Below are 19,824 nucleotides of genomic sequence, written 5' to 3'. Positions count from 1 at the left end.
GTGGTGCTGGGCTAAAAAACGAAAAACCTGCACCCTCAGCAACCCTTTTCAGACAAGATTGTAATGCAAGGTGTCCAGACTCGACACAGACTTCAAGAATCACACTCGTTACTTCGGTTTGAGTAATTTGTGGCACACATTTCAGTTCAGCACTGCAATAAAGACAACTTCAATAATAGCAGTAGGATTCAGTAGTTTATTGTCCCAGGAGGAAGTTTGAGAGCTCAATAAATTAAACCACACATTAAATTAGAAAGATTAATAAATACTAAAAACCATGAAAATTATATACAGTTAAAGATTAAAATCAGACTTTGGCCCACCCAAGGCTCCATTTCCATAGACATTTTAAGACGCACAGTGCAGCCGGTGTAAGCTCGGGCACAAAGACATTCACAATGTAGCCACAGGCCAATTCAAGCCAGACAAACAGTACTTGGTGCTATTCAGCTGGTGTATGGTTGTGCAAGTAGCCTAAAAAAAAACTAAGACTACACACCTTTCAAAAGTTACAGTTTGCATGCATTCTAGCCAATTCCCTCCCCCAAACACACTGAATAGCCCAACCCAACCACTCAAATCACTACTCAGAATGATTTGGTTCACAGTAATGCTATAAACTTGCCAATATTAAATGAATGTCAAGAATCCATCCCCCCCCCAGCCCCGCCCCGCCCCGCCCCGCCCCGCCCCATTCTGGTACATTGTACACATTAGACATGCAGTCAGGCCAGGCCTTCAGGAACACACGTCGCTGTGGGTTTTGGGCAGGGCAATGGCGGCCTCCCCCTCCACCCCTGGGGAGAGGGCAGGCCAGGCCAGGGTCTTCTCCAGCTGCTGCAGCCTCCAAGCCAGGGGCAGGAGCAGGTCGTTCAGGTGCTGCCCAGAGAAGGAGAAGGCGTCCCCCTCCGGGGGGTCCCCGGACAGCAGCGGGGGGGTGAGCGGGGAGGAGCGGTCCTCCAGGTACACGGGGGAGGGCAGTGACGAGGGAGGGGACGAGGTGGCGGAGGAGGAGGAGGAGAGCATGTCTGAGGCGGCGGGCGAGGCTCTCCCCGAGCCGGGCAGCAGGGGGAGGCAGGGGGCCCCTGATCCGGCCCCGGGGCCCTGGGCGGTACCGCTGGGCAGGCAGTGCTGGAACCGGCAGCGGGTCCCGTACAGGCAGAACCCGAAAGCGCTGAAGGTGCGGCACAGGGCCCCCCGGGGCCGCTGCTCCCGAGCGCCGGGCCGGGCGCCCTTCTCGTCGGCGGACGGCGCGCCCCCGGCCTCGCCCGCGCCCCGCGCCCCGTCGGCCTCCGCGTGCAGGAAGTGGCAGCGCGCGCCGAAGGGGCAGACGCCGAACGAGCGGAAGGTGCGGCAGGGCACGTTCCGGCTGCGGGGGGGGCGCGCCGGCCGCTGCTCCTTGGGGCCGTGGACGAAGAGGCAGCGGGCGCCGTAGGCGCAGTAACCGCCCGCGTGGAACGCCCGGCAGGGCTCGGTCTTGTACTTGGGGTGGCGGGAGGGCACGCGCAGGTCCCGCAGCCCGTGCGCGAACTGGCAGCGCTCGGCGTACTTGCAGGAGCCCAGCTCCGTGTAGCGGCTGCACAGCTCCGTCTTGTAGCGCGCGTAGCACATCCAGGGGGACTGGGGCGGCGGGGTGGACGGCGGCGACTCCACCAGGGGCAGCAGGGCCTCGGCCAGGGACAGAGCGCCCCAGCCAGAGCCCTCGTCGGGAAACAGCGGCTCTTCCACGCCCTCGTCATCCTCAAGGAAGGGGTACAGCAGGAGGTCGTTGCTGGTCTGAGAAATGAGGAGGAAACGCACTGCATTAGAAGAAATTTGATGGGTGTCCTCATAAATCAGAATACCCACTGCTGGAACAGCTTGTCAAACTTGTCATTTGAACCCACCGCTTCACAGGTCAAGTAGGACAGTAAATTGACGACCGACAAGAGTAGATCCACTCAAATTCTACTGTTCAAATTACAAACGTTGGGCTTCATACAAACAAGTATCTTTAAAATCCTGCAACAATGTACCAAAGTAGTACTTGAGACTCCTGAAGCAGTCAATATTCTGGAAGCAGAATACTGCTGGTATAACGACATCTTCAATTTATCAAATACTAAAAGACCAAAATATTTAAAAAGTGTAACAGCAACATTACGAGAGATTCTAGATGAAAAAAAACACACTTAATTTATGCGCAAGATTAAAACCGCGAACCAGACACGCAGTGTAGCAAAAGGAACATACCTCGTATTCAAACATTTCAGTGCTTGGAAGAAGTCTTGTTCAGCTCCACAGTAAGATTTACCACCTGTTGTTAGTACCGCACCAAATTGGCAAAGTAAGTTTCGTGACAGGGCACGCACTCTTTCGTAGCAACTCACTTAAACAACGGGGAAACGCGTCAAATAAAATTCAATACTGGGAACTTCGACGAGACCACCGCTACATTATCGTAAGTGAGCTTCGAGCATCGAGCCTTCTGCAGGCTTTTAACGTGACCCAGTTTCTTGTCCCGCTTTCCCTTTAAAATGAGAATCAGCTGTGAGAGCGACTACGTCAGAAAAGATTTCGAATTCACCAATCAGACATCCAATTGGGATCCGAGGGGCGGTCCTTCGTGCTGCAACGGCCAATAGCATTGTCCCGGACGATGTTGACACAGTTTTAGCGCCAGGTGAGTTGATGCTTTTATCAAATTAGGTTGGAACAAATGACGTTAGGGTGCAATAAACATCCTAAATGGCTCATTCAGGACAGCAAAGGGCTAAGTACACCAACACCCATTGTTTCAACTTCACCGAGCAACTAGAGAGGTAAACCTTAATGACAGTGATTTAATTGAATGCCGTCTGTTAAGTCGGACATTAATTGTATGATTTTAATGGGACAGATTAATTGTATGCGTGAAATAGGGTAGATAAGTTGCCATTGTAAAAAATACGAAATGTCCACTTTGATGGTAAAAGTCTTTTTGTTATCACGGACTGACTACCTGCTGAAAGTGGTACATAGATGCCAGATGACAGATTTGCGAGTGCATAAATAAGTATACCTTGTCAGTCCGAGTTTGTGAATTAAACGCTTGCTCGCACTTGGGTCAAAGTTAAGGACTAATGTTGGATACAGGCCTCTCTATGTGTATGCAAGACCAAATTATTTACCAGCTTATATGCAAAAAATAGGGTGCATGTACGTAATGTATCTCTTTACACACAGAGATAATGAGCTAAACCAAGATATTAAGGTTGTCACCAATTTTGTGGTCATTGTATTACGCTATAAAAAAAATAAATAAAAATTGAATTGTAGAGAAATCAAGGCTACCAGGTCCAGGAAAGTGAGTTTAAAGGCTTTTCCCCTCATTCTTGGCACTTAAAACCCAAATCAATTAAACACATTGCCACAAACACAACTTTACTTACCAGTTCTGAACACAATTAAACACAAATTAAGCACTACCAGCTAAAAGATAACCTGCTAGACAGCAGTCTTCCAGGGCTAACCAATATGTATGCTGTCAAGACTGAAGGTTGCAGGTTCAATTCCCAGCTTTGGTGCTGGATCAAACATATTTGTATGTTAACAAAATGAAAAAAGATTTTCAATCTGTAGTGTCTAGTAAATGTGGATTTGTAAGTAGAGGAGAGAGGCTGCTAGACAATCAGATTTGAGTTGACAACATAAACCTCTTTGATCCACTGCAGGTGAGAAAGCAGCAATTAATTATCACTTCAACAAGTCATCTTCTCTTCCTGGGGTTATATTATGAGAACCTAAAATGAGCACTTCCTCCTGGAACACAAGATACTTTGTGTACTTTGGTGCTTGGATTGATAAGAGAACACAGCAGGGTATATAGTTTATATTTCGGGGGAGACATCAGAATAATGAGAATGTATACCACCACGAAGAAAAAAAATTCTTTATTTCTTTTCTTACTCAAGATACATTAATAGGATACAGAGACATCGGAATCTTTTTTTAAAAAAATGGAGAAAAGGTTGAATTGTAGCATTCTTTTTTTTCCCATTTCGACGTACAAAATTCAAATTTCTATCTCTTCAACCCAACCCCCAAATCCCTCTCCCCCACCCCCACCCCCCCGCCCAATCCCAGCCTGAATAATGAAGAGACATTTGCACATGTACAGTATATGAAACCTCCCCATAGTAAGTAATTATAAGCGTGAACTTTTATAAAACAGTTCTCCATGAAGTTCTTTCAAATGTGTCTTCTGTTCCTGGCTTTTGTTTTTCCAAATTTTTTTGCCTTTTTTTTTCTTCTTTTTTTTTTTTTTTTTGCTATGCGCTCAACACATTCCGCCTCAAATGTCACAACACTCAAGGCTAGGACAGAGCCTGTTCCGGCACCAATTCCACTGTAAACCCATTCCCTGACTGTAGATTATTACTACGCCGAGCAAGAACAAGGAATTACGATGATAACCAAATTAAGTACACACACTGCTTCACCGACTTCCCACCCCTTCCGAGAAATATTCGATCGAACGCACAAGCGACGTCATCCCGATCCACTGACCGATGATTAGTCATCGCCCTTGCCGGGAGGCGTGGCTTAGTGTACCCCCTGCAAAATTGGGAAAGGGCAGATGCGTTTTCCTCCGGGGAGGGGCTAAGAGTGTCGCACCGTTAGCTCTACACAACACAAACCACAAGAACCCCTATGAAACGTGCGCATACACAGAAGCACACTGCATACACCACGTCTCAAACCTGAAGCAATTCAGGTCAGCCAGGGTTTTTTCCCCCCTCTAAACTCAGACAGCGCCCCCGCGTGGTCATTGGCTGTACTACAGCTGACACACTGCGCCTGAGCCTTAATTCATTCAGGTCTTTTCCGGAGGTACCCAGACCCCCGTCTCTCCAATCCCCTCACATGCCATGACACCTTCAAAACAAATCCTCAACAAGCTTACTTATTCTCTCTTTCATATTACATTAGCTTCAAAACTAGATTTTAATAGGGGGATAAGTGGAAATCATCATTGGAACATGAAATCGCACAGAGTCACGCCACAGCTGCAGGACTCCCTCAGTGATCTGATCTGAAATAGCCTTAACCCTCAAGAGGGAAATCCACAAGTTGTGTCTCTAATGGGGTCAAAGCGGGCACAAAAAATATCGACCAAAAATAGGTCTAAACAATGAGTCGGTACAGAACTCTTGGCGATTGGAACGTGCGACGTGACCCACGCAAATAAGGTCACCAAAAATATCGAGACACCTTGTTCACCTGGGTTCAGGGACCACGGTCGGTTGATCACCAGGGGATGGGGGGACCACCGCCTGATATTCGCCACGGCACTTTTCCCCACCCCGCGTGCAACAAGTCAGAGGTCAACCGCAAGCACTGAGCTGGAGACCATTCGCAGTTCATTTCAGAAACCCACTAAAATTACGTTATTAGACCACATATCCCAGAAGACACAGTCACCGTTTGCCTTTGTCTTTACTCTTTACTCAAAATGAAGGAAATGAACCCCAAACTGAATTCCGGTTGGATGGAGTTTCGAGCCTTTATAGTCTTTAACACCAGTGACCCCCACCCCCCTCACTGTTCTCTCTCGACAGGTCAGCGACAGGAACCCAGACTTCAAATTCAATTTGAGGCACATGGCAGCACTGTGCTCATCGCCATGGGAACAGGGGGTTACTCGTGACTATAGCTGTAGCCGTTAGTGATGTTGCCACAGATGATTAAGTGACTAAGACAGTGGGATATAGGACAAGCATACGTTTAAAGTGGACAAGCAGAGGTCCTAGAGATGGGTACGGAAAGCATCTCACTCTTCCTCACTGTTATTAAATATGATTGATGTGGGTGGGGAGATCAATGTCACAGCAGAGACACCCCCCCCCCCCACCTCCAAATAAATCCATATAAATGTTAAAATTCCCTCCCTACCCACCAACCCCTCCCCACAAAAAAACATCCCACCTCAACTGTTGAAAATATTTACAAGGAAAATTAGAGACCTGGAGGAAAAATAAAGTGTGCTTTTTTTCTCAATATTATTTCAGGACGAGCATTATTATCTGCTTTAAATTATACATTTTAAAAATTGTCATTAAAAAAGGCAAGGAAGGGAATTAAACAGCAAGCCAGATTATAAAAACACAGCGAAGCCTTGTGTGTGTGTGTGTGTGTGTCTGTGTGAGTGTGTGTATGTGTACTGGGTTTTTGGGAAGTAACACAACAAAGGAGAAAAAACGACAATAAGGAGAAAAAACTACAAATATGGCGTTTGTTGTTTTTTTTTTTGCGTCCTGCCAGAGGCTACGGCGCCCCCTCCCTGCCCGGGGGACCGCCTGCATGACTCAGTCCTCCAGTACGATGGGCTCGCTGGTGCTTGAGGGCAGGATGGGGGTGGGCAGCACCCGCGGTGGCAGTGGCAGCTTCACCCGGACGGGGAGGTGGGGTTTCCTGGCGGCGCGTCTCATTTCGGCCTGGGAGAGGTGCTTCCGCAGGGCTCTGGGGAAAAACACGGCGAAGCCCGTTACCCACGGTAACCCAGCCACACAGAGCCTCCCGCTGCACGGGTGGCCGTTAGAAAGGGCTTCATCCTCATATAATCCCTGCGGTGCCTCCAGTTCCAGCAGGAGACCACCGCTTCCGCCAAACCACGTTTTACAAAGATCCAAGCAGAGCTTGAGAGAATGCACAGGCAGCGTTCGAGACCACACCCCCAAATACAATGAGGGACATATCGTACGCAATTCTAATTCATATAAATATTAAATTACCTCATACATATGATTTAGTTTACGGTTGTGTTCAGCAGCTTGAAGAAAGGTTGGGACATGAGTTTTATTGATTTTGAATGAAGCAAAAAAAATGTCTAGTAGCATGTGTACCCATGACCATACAAAATGTCTAATACATGAATTTTTTCTTAGGGAGAACATTTTTCTTTTTTAAATGACCTCATACATATGATTTTGCATTTAAATTATAGTATTCATGATATTTACCTTGTTATCCATCCATTTTAAATGGGTTTTCAGGTGTTTTCAATGGTACCAATGGCTTCAAATTAGAGTTAAGGGCTCAAATTAGGGTTCAGCTAGGGTTAGGGTTAGGAAAACGGTAAGTCTGAGGGTTGAGGCAAGTTTACGGTTGTGTTCAGCAGCTTGAAGAAAGGTTGGGACATGAGTTTTATTGATTTTGAATGAACCAAAAAAAAATGTCTAGTAGCATGTGTACCCATGACCATACAAAATGTCTAATACATGCATGTTTTTCTTAGGGAGAACATTTTTCTTTTTTAAATGACCTCATACATATGATTTTGCATTTAAATTATAGTATTCATGATATTTACCTTGTTTTCCATCCATTTTAAATGGGTTTTCAGGTGTTTTCAATGGTACCAATGGCTTCAAATTAGAGTTAAGGGCTCAAATTAGGGTTCAGCTAGGGTTAGGGTTAGGAAAACGGTAAGTCTGAGGGTTGAGGCAAGTTTACGGTTGTGTTCAGCAGCTTGAAGAAAGGTTGGGACATGAGTTTTATTGATTTTGAATGAAGCAAAAAAAAATGTCTAGTAGCATGTGTACCCATGACCATACAAAATGTCTAATACATGAATTTTTCTTAGGGAGAACATTTTTCTTTTTTAAATGACCTCATACATATGATTTTGCATTTAAATTATAGTATTCATGATATTTACCTTGTTTTCCATCCATTTTAAATGGGTTTTCAGGTGTTTTCAATGGTACCAATGGCTTCAAATTAGAGTTAAGGGCTCAAATTAGGGTTCAGCTAGGGTTAGGGTTAGGAAAACGGTAAGTCTGAGGGTTGAGGCAAGTTTACGGTTGTGTTCAGCAGCTTGAAGAAGGTTTGGACATGAGTTTTATTGATTTTGAATGAAGCAAAAAAAATGTCTAGTAGCATGTGTACCCATGACCATACAAAATGTCTAATACATGCATGATTTTCTTAGGGAGAACATTTTTCTTTTTTAAATGACCTCATACATATGATTTTGCATTTAAATTATAGTATTCATGATATTTACCTTGTTATCCATCCATTTTAAATGGGTTTTCAGGTGTTTTCAATGGTACCAATGGCTTCAAATTAGAGTTAAGGGCTCAAATTAGGGTTCAGCTAGGGTTAGGGTTAGGAAAACGGTAAGTCTGAGGGTTGAGGAAAGTTTACGGTTGTGTTCAGCAGCTTGAAGAAAGGTTGGGACATGAGTTTTATTGATTTTGAATGAAGCAAAAAAAATGTCTAGTAGCATGTGTACCCATGACCATACAAAATGTCTAATACATGAATTTCTTTCTTAGGGAGAACATTTTTCTTTTTTAATATAGCATTACAATTGATTTTTTTCTGGAGCATTCTGATTTATGGATTAATAACAAAGTAACTAACTGGGACCTACTGATCTTAGGACTTCTACCCAAATAAAAGACAGTTTGCATTTTCACTGAAGTTGACGTAATCATCTTCCAACAGCAGTGCCATTAAGATACATGGTAGAATACGCTAGTGTTCACTGGTAGCAGCTGTGGAAAGACTCTGGTGTACCTGGTGTCTTTGGTGGCCACAAACACCACGGGGTTGGGGGCGTCTCCCGGGTTGACCTTCTGCCGCTTGATGACGGACTGCGAGGTCGTCCGGATCCCCGAGGTGAACGGCCTGCCATTGGTGGAGAACGGGAGCCCGCCCACCTACAGCCAAGAGGTGAGAGAGTGAAGGTCAAGACTGGAGTGACCAACTGGAATTTTACACAATATGAATACACCTAAGGGAATTTAGAGAGAGAAAGAGGCAAACAGACAGACAGGCAGGCAGACAGACTGGTTAGAGGATGAAGGCGGTCAGGGGGTAATATGCATGCTGTCAAAGATAAAGTGAGACAGGCAGGCAGATGATTGTGAGAGAGGGGGAAACGGACGGACAGCAGGACTCACACTATCAAAGGGCCTCTTGCCCAGGAGGTTAGAGGCGGCCCGGGGCTGGTTGGCCTGGTTACGGTTGATGGGGGTGGGGGCTCCCCGTGGAGCCTTCAGCTTCAGAGGAGCCTGGAGAGCTGAAGAAGAGAAGAGGAGGACAGCGCAGTCAGAGACCACATTTCAGCTAGCAGCTAACAGCTAACGGCTAATAGATAACAGCTAACGGATAATGGCTAACACCTATTGGATAACAGTGAAAAGCAAATGGCTAATAGCTAACAGATATCAGCTAACGGCTAAAAGCTAACAGATAAAAGCTAATGGCCAATGGTACACCCAGCTAGGGGTCACTGAATCCTTAAGACATAAAAAATAAAAAATATTTGTCTATATGCTATATATATATATATATATGCTGTCTTTACATGACTGTAAATAGGAAGAACATGTAATCACATTGACACTGCACGTTCTGTGCAGCTGAACGCTTGTTGGTGGACTGTTACCTAGCTCCTTGACGATGGTGACCAGCGACGGTCGCGCGACAGGCCGGTTCTTTATGGGGGCCTTCGACGCCTTGGGGAGCCTGATCATACCTGTGAGAGAGTCAACAGGGGGTCAGGGGTCACATGCAGCAAAAAAAATCGGTATTTCAACATGGCAAGAGCTCAAACGTTAGCGCACACTGTCATTATGGATTTCCTTTGGGTTTCCCTTATCCAAAGCTGCTTACATGTTACACGTCATCCATTTACACTGCCAGGCACTTGCAGGGGAGGTTAACATTAAACGCCACGGCTCAAGGGCGGTCAGCTGATCAACAGCCAGCGACCCATCTGAACTTTGACCTTTCAAGGCTTTCGTTTGCAAGCCACCTCCACCCCAGACACATACTCGGCTACACGTCTGTCGCAGCTGCACGAGTGTGGCTTTGAAAGTGCTTTTAAGCGTGCTGTACTGGTGCCCCTTTAGTTCGAATGAGGTCTAATTTAATGTGTTAGTCTACAACGTTATATATTATATTTACGTTTGTTCCTATAGACACATGGATGATGTCACTGTTGGGTGTTTTTTATTTTATTTTATAAAATGTTTTTGTCTGATGGGTCATGTGACCTTATACATTAACCACGATACCCGCTTCACAATTCCAGTTGGCACCAGACCTGGGTTAAACACATATCTGAAATAACTTTCAGATTTGAAAAACGTCCTGGTGTGCCCATTCAATTTCCATTCAATGACTTTAAAATAATCTACAATAATATCAGTGACATTTCATCTCACACTCAGCCTTGACGGCGTTGGCGTTGATGGAGGCGTAGGGGCGGCGGGCGGCGCGGCGCGGCTGCAGGATGTCCTGGCACACCCGCCGGGCGATGCGGGTCAGCTTGGTGGTCTGCAGGATGAAGGTCTGCCGGTTTTTGGCCAGCAGCTTGGCCCGCCCCGCGCTGCTGGTGAACGGGGACATGCCCTGCACCTCCTGTCGGGTCATGTGACCCCTGGGGGCTGAATCCTGAGAAGGGGGTGGAAACCGTGCTCAGTGAAATAAACAGCACTTATGCTACCAAACACAACCACATGATTCAGTATCATTTGATCGACACCACTACATACAAGCTGTGCCAGAAAAGCCTTTTCCATGAGGAAACTAAATGTACTTGAACAAATAGAGCAAAAAATAATCAAGCCAACACAATAAATACCAAGTGTTGTAATGTGTTATTTCTCAACTTAAAGAAAATGATAAAATAATTTTTTCCCTGCAAATATAATATACGGACTAGTCCGGTAATCAAATCAGCCCATAGATTAGTCCAACATGGACTATTAGTCTGGATGGTCCAACTCCAGTCTAACATAACTGTGCAACATTAGCAGGTAACATAAAAAGAGGCTAATTTATTGAACAGCTTCTCAGGCTGACAGTGTTCATCCAACTGATCTTTGCCTGAAAGCACTGCTGTCAAAATAGCACAGTTGTAGGTTGTACTTATACAGCAGAGTAACAGAGTAAATGATTATTGGGTTTGAGGCAAAGCCATACCGTGCTGGCTCGGGCAGCGCCCTCTAGCTGTGTGGGGGTCTTCAGGCCTCCGTACTTCTTCCAGTATATCCAGCAGGACGCGCACAGTCTGCACTGCATGTTGGGAGGGCCCCAGGCGTACCACTGCGGGGACTGGATGGCTGGGGCAGAGAGGATTCTGGGATCAGTCCCGACTGGCGCGTATAGATTTAATACACAGCTTTATAGACACATTTTAGCTTCACCTGCAAGGACTTAGAACTCATTCTGGCCTGGTGGCGTAACTGCTACAGCAAATTCTCTGGATGAATTAATGTCTTACTCTTGGGGCAGAGAGCTATTTTGGTGTCTGTGAGTAACAGTGAAGCACCAGAAAAATTCAGATCATTTCAATAACATGGAGAGAAGCTCCATAACTCACTCAGGGATAAGCAGAGCCCTGATACCAACTCAGTAACACTTCAGGAAAAAAATACATTGAGGAACCAGTAACAGTCAGGTCACCTTAATGATGGACAGGGCAGACAGACAGAGTGCTCTGACAGACAGACAGACAGAGAGCACTCAGTGACAGACAGACAACTCAATGACTCACAAACAGACAGGGTACTCAATGACAGACAGACAGATGGGGAGCTCAGTGACACAGACAGACGGACGGCGCACTCTGTGACAGACAGACAGGTAGACAGACAGATAGATGGGCCACTCTGACAGACAGACAGGGCACTCTGTGACAGACAGACAGACGGACGGACGGACGGACGGACGGACGGACGGACGGACAGACAGACAGACAGACAGACATGGATGGGCCACTCTGACAGACAGACAGGCAGACAGACGGACAGACAGATAGATGGGCCACTGACAAACAGGCAGACAGGCAGACAGACAGGCAGACAGACAGGCAGATAGACAGGCAGGCAGACAGGCAGACAGGCAGACAGGCAGACAGGCAGACAGGCAGACAGACAGACAGGCAGACAGGCAGACAGGCAGACAGGCAGACAGGCAGACAGACAGACAGACAGACGGACACTCACTGTGGCAGCTCTCGCAGCTCAGCCCCTTTTGAAAGCCCGCGGCCCCGTTCATGCCAGGCTTGCTCCCCGGGGCCATTATCTGGTTTGGGTTGGGCTTGGTGCTGGAGGAGGAGACGGGGCAAATAAACCATCAAATACACATACGAGCTCCAAATCCCCACTGCTCACTCTGTCCTTCCTGGGACTGCTACAGACACAGTTAGGGAATAACCAGAGGCAGTCTCCCAGAGACTCGTGCCGGCAACTTTACCATGACCTGTCGCACATTTTACAGCGTAATGACAGTTCCTTCATAAGAGTTAACCTCACGAGAGAGACAGAGGACCATCGCTAGCGGAAATCTCCACATTCCTCGAGGAGTCATCAGCAGGTTCATGCATTCACTGGCGTGTCACAACCGAAGCAGTCTTTGGCCAGGATATATGGCACAGACTCAAAGAACGTATTGCCGTAGAATGACATTACGGTCAAAATTACTGGAATACAATGATTTAAAAAAAAAAAAAAACCTGGAAGGAGGAATACTGTGGGTGAGGGTTTTTTTTCTTTATTAATGTTGTTAACTAGGCCTACATTACGCCCATTATCACTGAGAGAAAGGTACATAAGCATGTTTCCATAGTGATTCCATCTTTCGCAGTTCTGCTGTGAGATGTACTCCATAGGTTGGGATGTAAACCTGTTGTATAATAATTCTGTGAGATGTGTACTCACTAGACTGGGGTGTAAACACATATGTACTCACTAGGTTGGGATGTAAACCTGCTTCAGTTTGCTGTCTGCTTCTGCTGCCTTCAATCGTTTCTAAAGGGAATACAAAAACAAAAAAGAAATAAATAGAAATGCCACTGTAACATTTTTACATTTTTCATTACGTGCTTTTGAATGAAACCCACCCAGCAAAAACACCATTTGATAAATCACACCTCCAGATAACAAGCTCTACGTACTGATGAACTTTCAAATTAACTCCAATACAGAAGCATCATCATAGATCACATTAAGGTTTTACAGTCCATTCATTCTGCAGGCCCTCTGACTGCTGCGGTCTCCAGCGCCTGACCCACGCTAAACTTCAGAGCCTCGATGTGAGAAACGGCACTCTCCGGATCGCCAGACGTGACGTAGGTAACCAGGACCAAGACCAGGCGCTGGAGCGACCGCCTGCAGAAAGACCCACAGACATACCTGCTGTATGTAGCGGTCTGTGGTCTTCCACATGTAGTAGAACTGGACCACGCTGGCCAGGGACTTCCAGGGCAGCTGTGAGAGGAGGGAAAGAAAAAACAGGTTTTTAGTTTTTTATAACCACCATGTTAACTCCAATAGAGCTCTACGGCTCTTCTCTCTAATTTCCCTGAGTAATTTCAGCCCGGTTTTGGAAACCAGTGACACGTTGGAAAGTGACTCAGCAGGACGACTGTGCGTACAGACCGCCGTAGCGGGTGTCGGGAGTGGGGGTGGGGGGTGGGGGGTGGGGTGCGATGGCGGAACGCCGGGTGCACTCACAAAGTCCTGGCGGATGTCGTTGAAGTCCTTGCCGTACTTTTCGAGCGCCTCCTCGAACAGCATGGCCTCCGAGGCGCTCCACTCCTCCATCTCGTCCCGGCAGAGGACGGGCCCGCCCTGGGGCACCAGCGTGGACATGGCCCGCGCCAGGTCATACCCGTTCTTCTGCAGCGTGTCCATGGCGTGGAACTGGGCGGGGGGGGTTAGGCGGTTGTGGTGAGTGGGGTTGTGATGGGGTGGTATATGGTGTTGTGTGGTATGTGTGTATGGGTGTGTGTGGTGGTGTATGGTGTGTGGTGTGTTGATGGATGGTAGTGTTTGTGTGTGTGGGTGTGTGTGTGTGTGTGGTTAGGGTGTGGTGTGTGTATGGTGTGTGTGTGTGTGTGTGTGTGGGTGTGGTGTGTATGGTGTGGTGTGTGTGGGTGTGTGGCTGTGGATGCGTGTGTATGTGGTGTGTGTGTGTGTGTGTGTGTTGTGTGTGTGTGTGGTATGGGTGTGTGCTGTGTGTATGTGTGTTGTGTGTAGTGGTGTGTGTGTGTGTGTGTGTGGTGTGTGTGGTGGTGTGTGTGTGGTGTTGTGTGTGGTGGGTTGTGTGGTGTGTGTGTGTGTTGGGTGTATGGGTGGTGGTGTGTGTGTGTGTGTGGTGTGGTGTGGTGTGGTGTGTGTGTGTGTGGTGAGGTGTGGGTTGTGTGTGTGTGTTGTGTGTGTGTGTGGGTGTGTTGTGGTGTGTATGGGTGTGTGTGTGTGTGTGTGTGGTGTGTGTTGTGGTGTGGTGTGTGTAGGGTGTGTGTGTGTGGTGTGTGTGGGTGTGTGTGTGTGGTGTGTGTGCGTGAGTGCGTGCGTGGTAGGTGTGTGTGTGTTGTGTGTGGTGTGTGTGTGTGTTGGAGTGGTGGTGTGTAGGTGTGTGTGTGTGTGTGTGTATGGGTGTGTGTGTGTGTGGTGTGCGTGTGTGTGATGTGTGTGTGTGTGTGTGTGTGGTGTGTGTGTGTGTGTGTGTGTGTGTGTGTGTGCGTGCGTGCGTGCGTGCGTGTGTACGTGTGTGTGTGAGTGTGTGTGTGTGTGTGTGTGCGTGCGTGTGTGTGTGCGTGTGCGTGCGTCTCTCACCAGTGTGATGTCTCTGGAGGCGGCGGCGGCGCTCATGTGTAGGCTGGGCTGGCGGATGGAGCTGCTGCAGTCAGCAGAGCAGTCCCAAGCTGAGCAGTAATCACCTCGTCTACGTCCCACAGCCCTGCAACCCAGCAGTACATCATCATCATCATACCAGTCAATCAGTCACCCGAACCAGTACATATCTACGTCTACTCCCACAGCCCTGCAACCCAGCAGTACATCATCATCATCATCATCACCACCGTCAATCTACGTCCCCACAGCCCTGCAACCCAGCAGTACATCATCACCATCATCATCACCACCGTCAATCTACGTCCCCACAGCCCTGCAACCCAGCAGTACATCATCATCATCATCAGTCTACGTCCCCACAGCCCTGCAACCCAGCAGTACATCATCGTCATCATCATCGCCACCATCAGTCTACGTCCCCACAGCACTGCAACCCAACAGTACATCATCATCACCACCGTCAATCTACGTCCCCACAGCCCTGCAACCCAACAGTACATCATCATCATCATCATCTAGCCACCACTGCACCGAATCTCACCATCGCTAGTCCCACAGCCCTGCAACCCAGCAGTACATCATCATCATCAGTCTACGTCCCCACAGCCTGCAACCCAGCAGTACATCATCATCATCATCAGTCTACGTCCCCACAGCCCTGCAACCCAGCAGTACATCATCATCATCATCATCCCCACCATCAGTCTACGTCCCCACAGCCCTGCAACCCAGCAGTACATCATCATCATCATCATCATCACCACCGTCAATCTACGTCCCCACAGCCCTGCAACCCAACAGTACATCATCATCATCATCAGTCTACGTCCCCACAGCCTGAACCCAGCAGTACATCATCATCATCATCACCACCGTCAATCTACGTCCCCACAGCCCTGCAACCCAGCAGTACATCATCATCATCATCAGTCTACGTCCCCACAGCACTGCAACCCAACAGTACATCATCATCATCATCAGTCTACGTCCCCACAGCACTGCAACCCAACAGTACATCATCATCATCACCACCATCAGTCTACGTCCCCACAGCACTGCAACCCAACAGTACATCATCATCATCATCATCATCAATCTACGTCCCCACAGCACTGCAACCCAACAGTACATCATCATCACCACCGTCAATCTACGTCCCCACAGCCCTGCAACCCAACAGTACATCATCATCATCATCAGTCTACGTCCCCACAGCACTGCAACCCAGCAGTACACATCATCCATCAGTCTACGCCCACAGCCTGCAACCAGTGACATCATCATCATCATCATCACCACTCAATCTACGTCCCCACAGCCTGCAACCCAACAGTACATCATCATCCATCATCAGTCTACGTCCCACAGCACTGAACCCAGCAGTACATCATCATCATCATCACACCATCAGTCATCTACGTCCCCACAGCCTGCAACCCACAGTACATCATCATCATCATCAGTCTACTCCCCACGCACTGCAACCAACAGTACATCATCATCATCATCAGTCTACTCCCCACAGCACTGCAACCCAACAGTACATCATCATCATCACCACCATCATCTAGTCCTACAGCACTGCAACCCAACAGTACATCATCATCATCATCATCATCAATCTACGTCCCCACAGCACTGCAACCCAACAGTACATCATCATCGTCATCACCACCATCAGTCTACATCCCCACAGCCCTGCAACCCAACAGTACATCATCATCATCACCACCATCAGTCTACGTCCCCACAGCACTGCACCCACAGTAACATCATCGTCATCACCATCATTACGTCCCACAGCCTGCAACCACATACATCATCATCATCACCACCATCATCATCAGTTTATTGTCATCATCATCATCATCAGTCTACGTCCCCACAGCACTGCAAGACCAACATTAGATCATCATCATCAGTCTACCATCATCATCATCAGTCTACAGCCACACAGCACTGCAAACGCAACATTACATCATCATCATCATCAGTCTATGGCCGCACATCATCAGCACGCAGAAAAGCTAAAGCAATGATAGAATTAGCCTTTCAACAAGAAAAGTTTCAGTGCGTAACCAAAGCAAAAGCAGACCACCTCTCATTGCAGTTCTTTCACTGGCCACAAGGTGAAGTGCAGTATAATTACAACAGCTGGAGTTTGTTGACACTTGACTGGGCAAATTGTATCATATTGTGCAGTCACTGGCCCTACTGATGTAATGAAGTTCAGCTCTGATATCCCAGCTGGGGGAGAAACTAAGGTAATAATGCAGATGAATGTTTCATTACTGTAAGTTCAGAAAGATACAGCAAGGCCCTGATAAACAGTAAACTGACCTTTTTAAGGAAAAGAAATCCAACCACGAGTACAGTTTAATCACAAGCCCTGTTCTTTAATCATGTCCAACATGAATGTAAAATGCCAAATCAAACTGTAAAATGTTAATGTACGTGTAAATGTAAAATGTCCATGCAAAATGCGAATGTGAAACGTTACATGCAAATGTAAATGAAAGATGCTAATGTAAAATGGAAATGCTGTATGCCGGCACTGTCCAGGAGGAGGAGGAGGATTCCTGTTCAAGGCGAGCTCACCGCGCCACCACGAGGAACTGGTCGATCTGCGGGTCCTTCAGCTGGTTGTCCGGGTCCCACACTTTAGTCTCCAGCTTCTCCTGCACGCGGTTGTCCGATTCCCCTGAACGTGGAGAGGCCAGAGACTGGGGTAAGTACTTCTGTCACACCCCCCAGGAGGGGGCACAATGACAGGTCACACAGGGGGCATTTGGCAATTCCGGTTTTCACCAGCGTTTAATTTTTCCACAGAGAGAGAGAGCGCTCAAGATTTCACACAAGCAAACAGACGAACTAAAAAAAAAACGAAAATCTACAGCGTCCCCCCTCGTGGCTTCCGGGCAAAAACAGCGAGTCAGAATAACAGAGGAAATACACTGAACGCAGTGGAAGCTTTTCAGCACTTCCGCTTTTCAGCGATCCAGCTCCTCAGCCGGGTTTCTGTGGCTCTCTCTCTCTCTCTCTCTCTCTCTCTCTCTCTCTCTCTCCCCTCTCTCCCCCCTCTCTCTCTCTCCCTCCCCCCTCTACAGACATTGTGCGTTTTTTCCTCATAGTCATTGTTCGATTTGGAAAACAAATTTTATCAGCACACAGGAAAAACAACCTGACACACAATCTGACAAAACTATTATTATTATGTAAATTATTCAACTGTACAATAGATGTTAAAGTAAAAGCAGCTAACGTGGCAGTGCAGCATGCTAATCCACCCGCAAACTAGCGGGTCACGTCAGAGGTCAGAGGTCAGAGGTCACGAGGCGGCACTCGCCTTCCGCCAGCTTGTCCGGGATCTCGGCTTGGTACTTGGAGCCGACGCGGATCTCGCCCTGGTCCGCCAGCAGGGTCTTCTGGACCGGGTCGAACACCAGGGAGTAGAAGAAGCAGTCCTAGAACACAGCAGAACGGCAGACCCGTCAGCACCGCGGCGCCGAGCGGCGAACCCAAAGGACGCTCGCCAGCACGTCAACATTAACGTAAAAACGAATAAAGCATGAACACGTACACATTTAACTGCATAAAAATGTTATTAAAAATTAAAAATTCAAGTCGCTGGAGCTGCAGATGAAGGTTTAGCCGTTGCAAACTGGGCTGACTCAAATCTTTACAAGGATCAGCCAATGAGATGAGATCTCTTAAATTTCTCATGCGTCAGTTCCGCCACTAATTAGCAAAGCTGGCCTTGCTTCCATCTGCAGCCATTCGTAGCGATAGCACAGTTAGCACGCATCCCATAGACACTGTCAAATACTTATGTACTGGATGCTCAGGGATGATGATGGATATCGATCTCATTGTCTAACTAAGCGCAAGAAAACAAAAAAGCGCGTTTACCAAAAAGTGGGACTATCCCTTTCAGAGACCAGTTCCAGATTGACTGAGATTCTCTCTCTTATTCTGTAAATTTCAAGCGCATATTGCTGCAGCAGAAGAGCTGCTGCCCGTGCTACAGACGATGAGAGAGAAGTGGAAAGCGTGCGCGTGGGTTCTTTAATTAACAGTGCACTGATACGTCTTCGCACACTTTAAATACACAGCAACGTTTTACGGACGCGCATCGTTTTTTACACCCTTCCCTGGAACGACAGCGATGATGGCAGTAATTGGTAAATAATGATACATTTCGCTGTGCTCTTTCGTCCTTTTATAAATAAAAAAAATCAACCACAAAATTACAGGGTAATTACCAGACTCCTATTTTAAAATGGTTCTGCAGGGAAACGACATCGATAGTTCACCATTACAAACCCACTCAGCCCTCAGCACGCCTTTGGGGTCCCACGGTAAATATGTTCAGCAAGACTGTGGGGCCACAAGCCGAGGGGGGCCACAATCTGTGGGGCTACATACCAGGGGGGCCACAAGCTGTGGGGCCACAGGCAGGGGGGGCGGGGGAGCACAAGCTAGGGGGCACAAGCAGCAAGGCCACAAGCTGGAGGACACAAGTCATGAGGTGGCAGGCAGCGGGGCCACAAGCCATGAGGTGGCAGGCAGCGGGGCCACAAGTGTGAGTGCGAGGCGTTTGCCGGTCCTCACCTCTTTCTCCAGGTAGCCGACCAGGACATCGGTTTCATTCAGGAGAGTGACGTTACATTTACCCCTGAGGAGGAAACGCAACCATTAAGTCATTAAGACAAAGGACAGCAAAGGCCTATAAAGTGCTAGACCCTGGTACTGGTCACAACAAGCGCATCAGATTTAGTGCTTGACGGCAGCAAACCCTACTGAGAAAATCTATACGGAAAGAGTACTGAGCATCTTCAATAATCTTAGAGTTACATGGCCCTCTTATCACCATCACTTTTTAAAACGAGCCACTTAGCACAAGTACAACATCAAAACAAACTGATGCAAAAAAAATACATTAATGCAAAAATAGTGCCAAGCAGTTTAACAGAACTGAGCCACATTACAGAACCATTACAACACAACTGATGACAAACACTTCAGGCGAGGCACGAATATTAACAGTGTGTCATGCCATTCAACAGTTACTCCTATCCACAGGGACATACGCAGTTTATGTTTTTTATTATTATCGCACACAATCCATTTAAACAGCTGGGTATTTTACGGAGGCAATTCACGGGTCCTTGCGACTCTGCTTAAACTTCCCGTAACGTTCAGTGTG

General features: G+C 47.5%; 2 protein-coding genes across 2 annotated transcripts in view; both read right to left on the bottom strand.

The window, feature by feature from the left end:
* Positions 1–182: 182 nt before the first annotated feature.
* On the bottom strand, positions 183–2,501 carry cth1 (cysteine three histidine 1). The gene is made up of 2 exons (XM_064325719.1): positions 2,233–2,501; positions 183–1,776 (listed from the first exon to the last, which is right to left on the bottom strand). The coding sequence occupies exons 1-2, from the start codon at positions 2,245–2,247 to the stop codon at positions 739–741; spliced, it is 1,053 nt and encodes a 350-aa protein (XP_064181789.1). The 5' UTR covers positions 2,248–2,501; the 3' UTR covers positions 183–738.
* Positions 2,502–3,896: 1,395 nt separating this feature from the next.
* Positions 3,897–19,824, bottom strand: part of mta2 (metastasis associated 1 family, member 2) — a 33,418-nt gene continuing 17,490 nt past the window's right edge. The window contains exons 5-19 of the mRNA XM_064325723.1: positions 19,230–19,293; positions 17,965–18,082; positions 17,217–17,319; positions 16,135–16,145; positions 14,598–14,686; positions 13,494–13,682; positions 13,173–13,247; positions 12,730–12,788; positions 11,985–12,085; positions 10,960–11,099; positions 10,200–10,428; positions 9,419–9,508; positions 8,931–9,049; positions 8,545–8,687; positions 3,897–6,480 (exon numbers count right to left, since the gene is read on the bottom strand). Of these exons, the coding sequence (XP_064181793.1) occupies positions 6,327–6,480; positions 8,545–8,687; positions 8,931–9,049; positions 9,419–9,508; positions 10,200–10,428; positions 10,960–11,099; positions 11,985–12,085; positions 12,730–12,788; positions 13,173–13,247; positions 13,494–13,682; positions 14,598–14,686; positions 16,135–16,145; positions 17,217–17,319; positions 17,965–18,082; positions 19,230–19,293 (1,684 nt within the window). The 3' untranslated portion in view covers positions 3,897–6,326. The remainder of the gene's footprint in view (positions 6,481–8,544; positions 8,688–8,930; positions 9,050–9,418; positions 9,509–10,199; positions 10,429–10,959; positions 11,100–11,984; positions 12,086–12,729; positions 12,789–13,172; positions 13,248–13,493; positions 13,683–14,597; positions 14,687–16,134; positions 16,146–17,216; positions 17,320–17,964; positions 18,083–19,229; positions 19,294–19,824) is intronic.

This window comes from Anguilla rostrata, chromosome 3 (genome assembly GCF_018555375.3).
Source record: "Anguilla rostrata isolate EN2019 chromosome 3, ASM1855537v3, whole genome shotgun sequence".
Lineage (NCBI taxonomy): Eukaryota > Metazoa > Chordata > Actinopteri > Anguilliformes > Anguillidae > Anguilla > Anguilla rostrata.
Note: the sequence above shows the minus strand (reverse complement) of the source record. Positions and strands in the feature narration are given on the sequence as shown.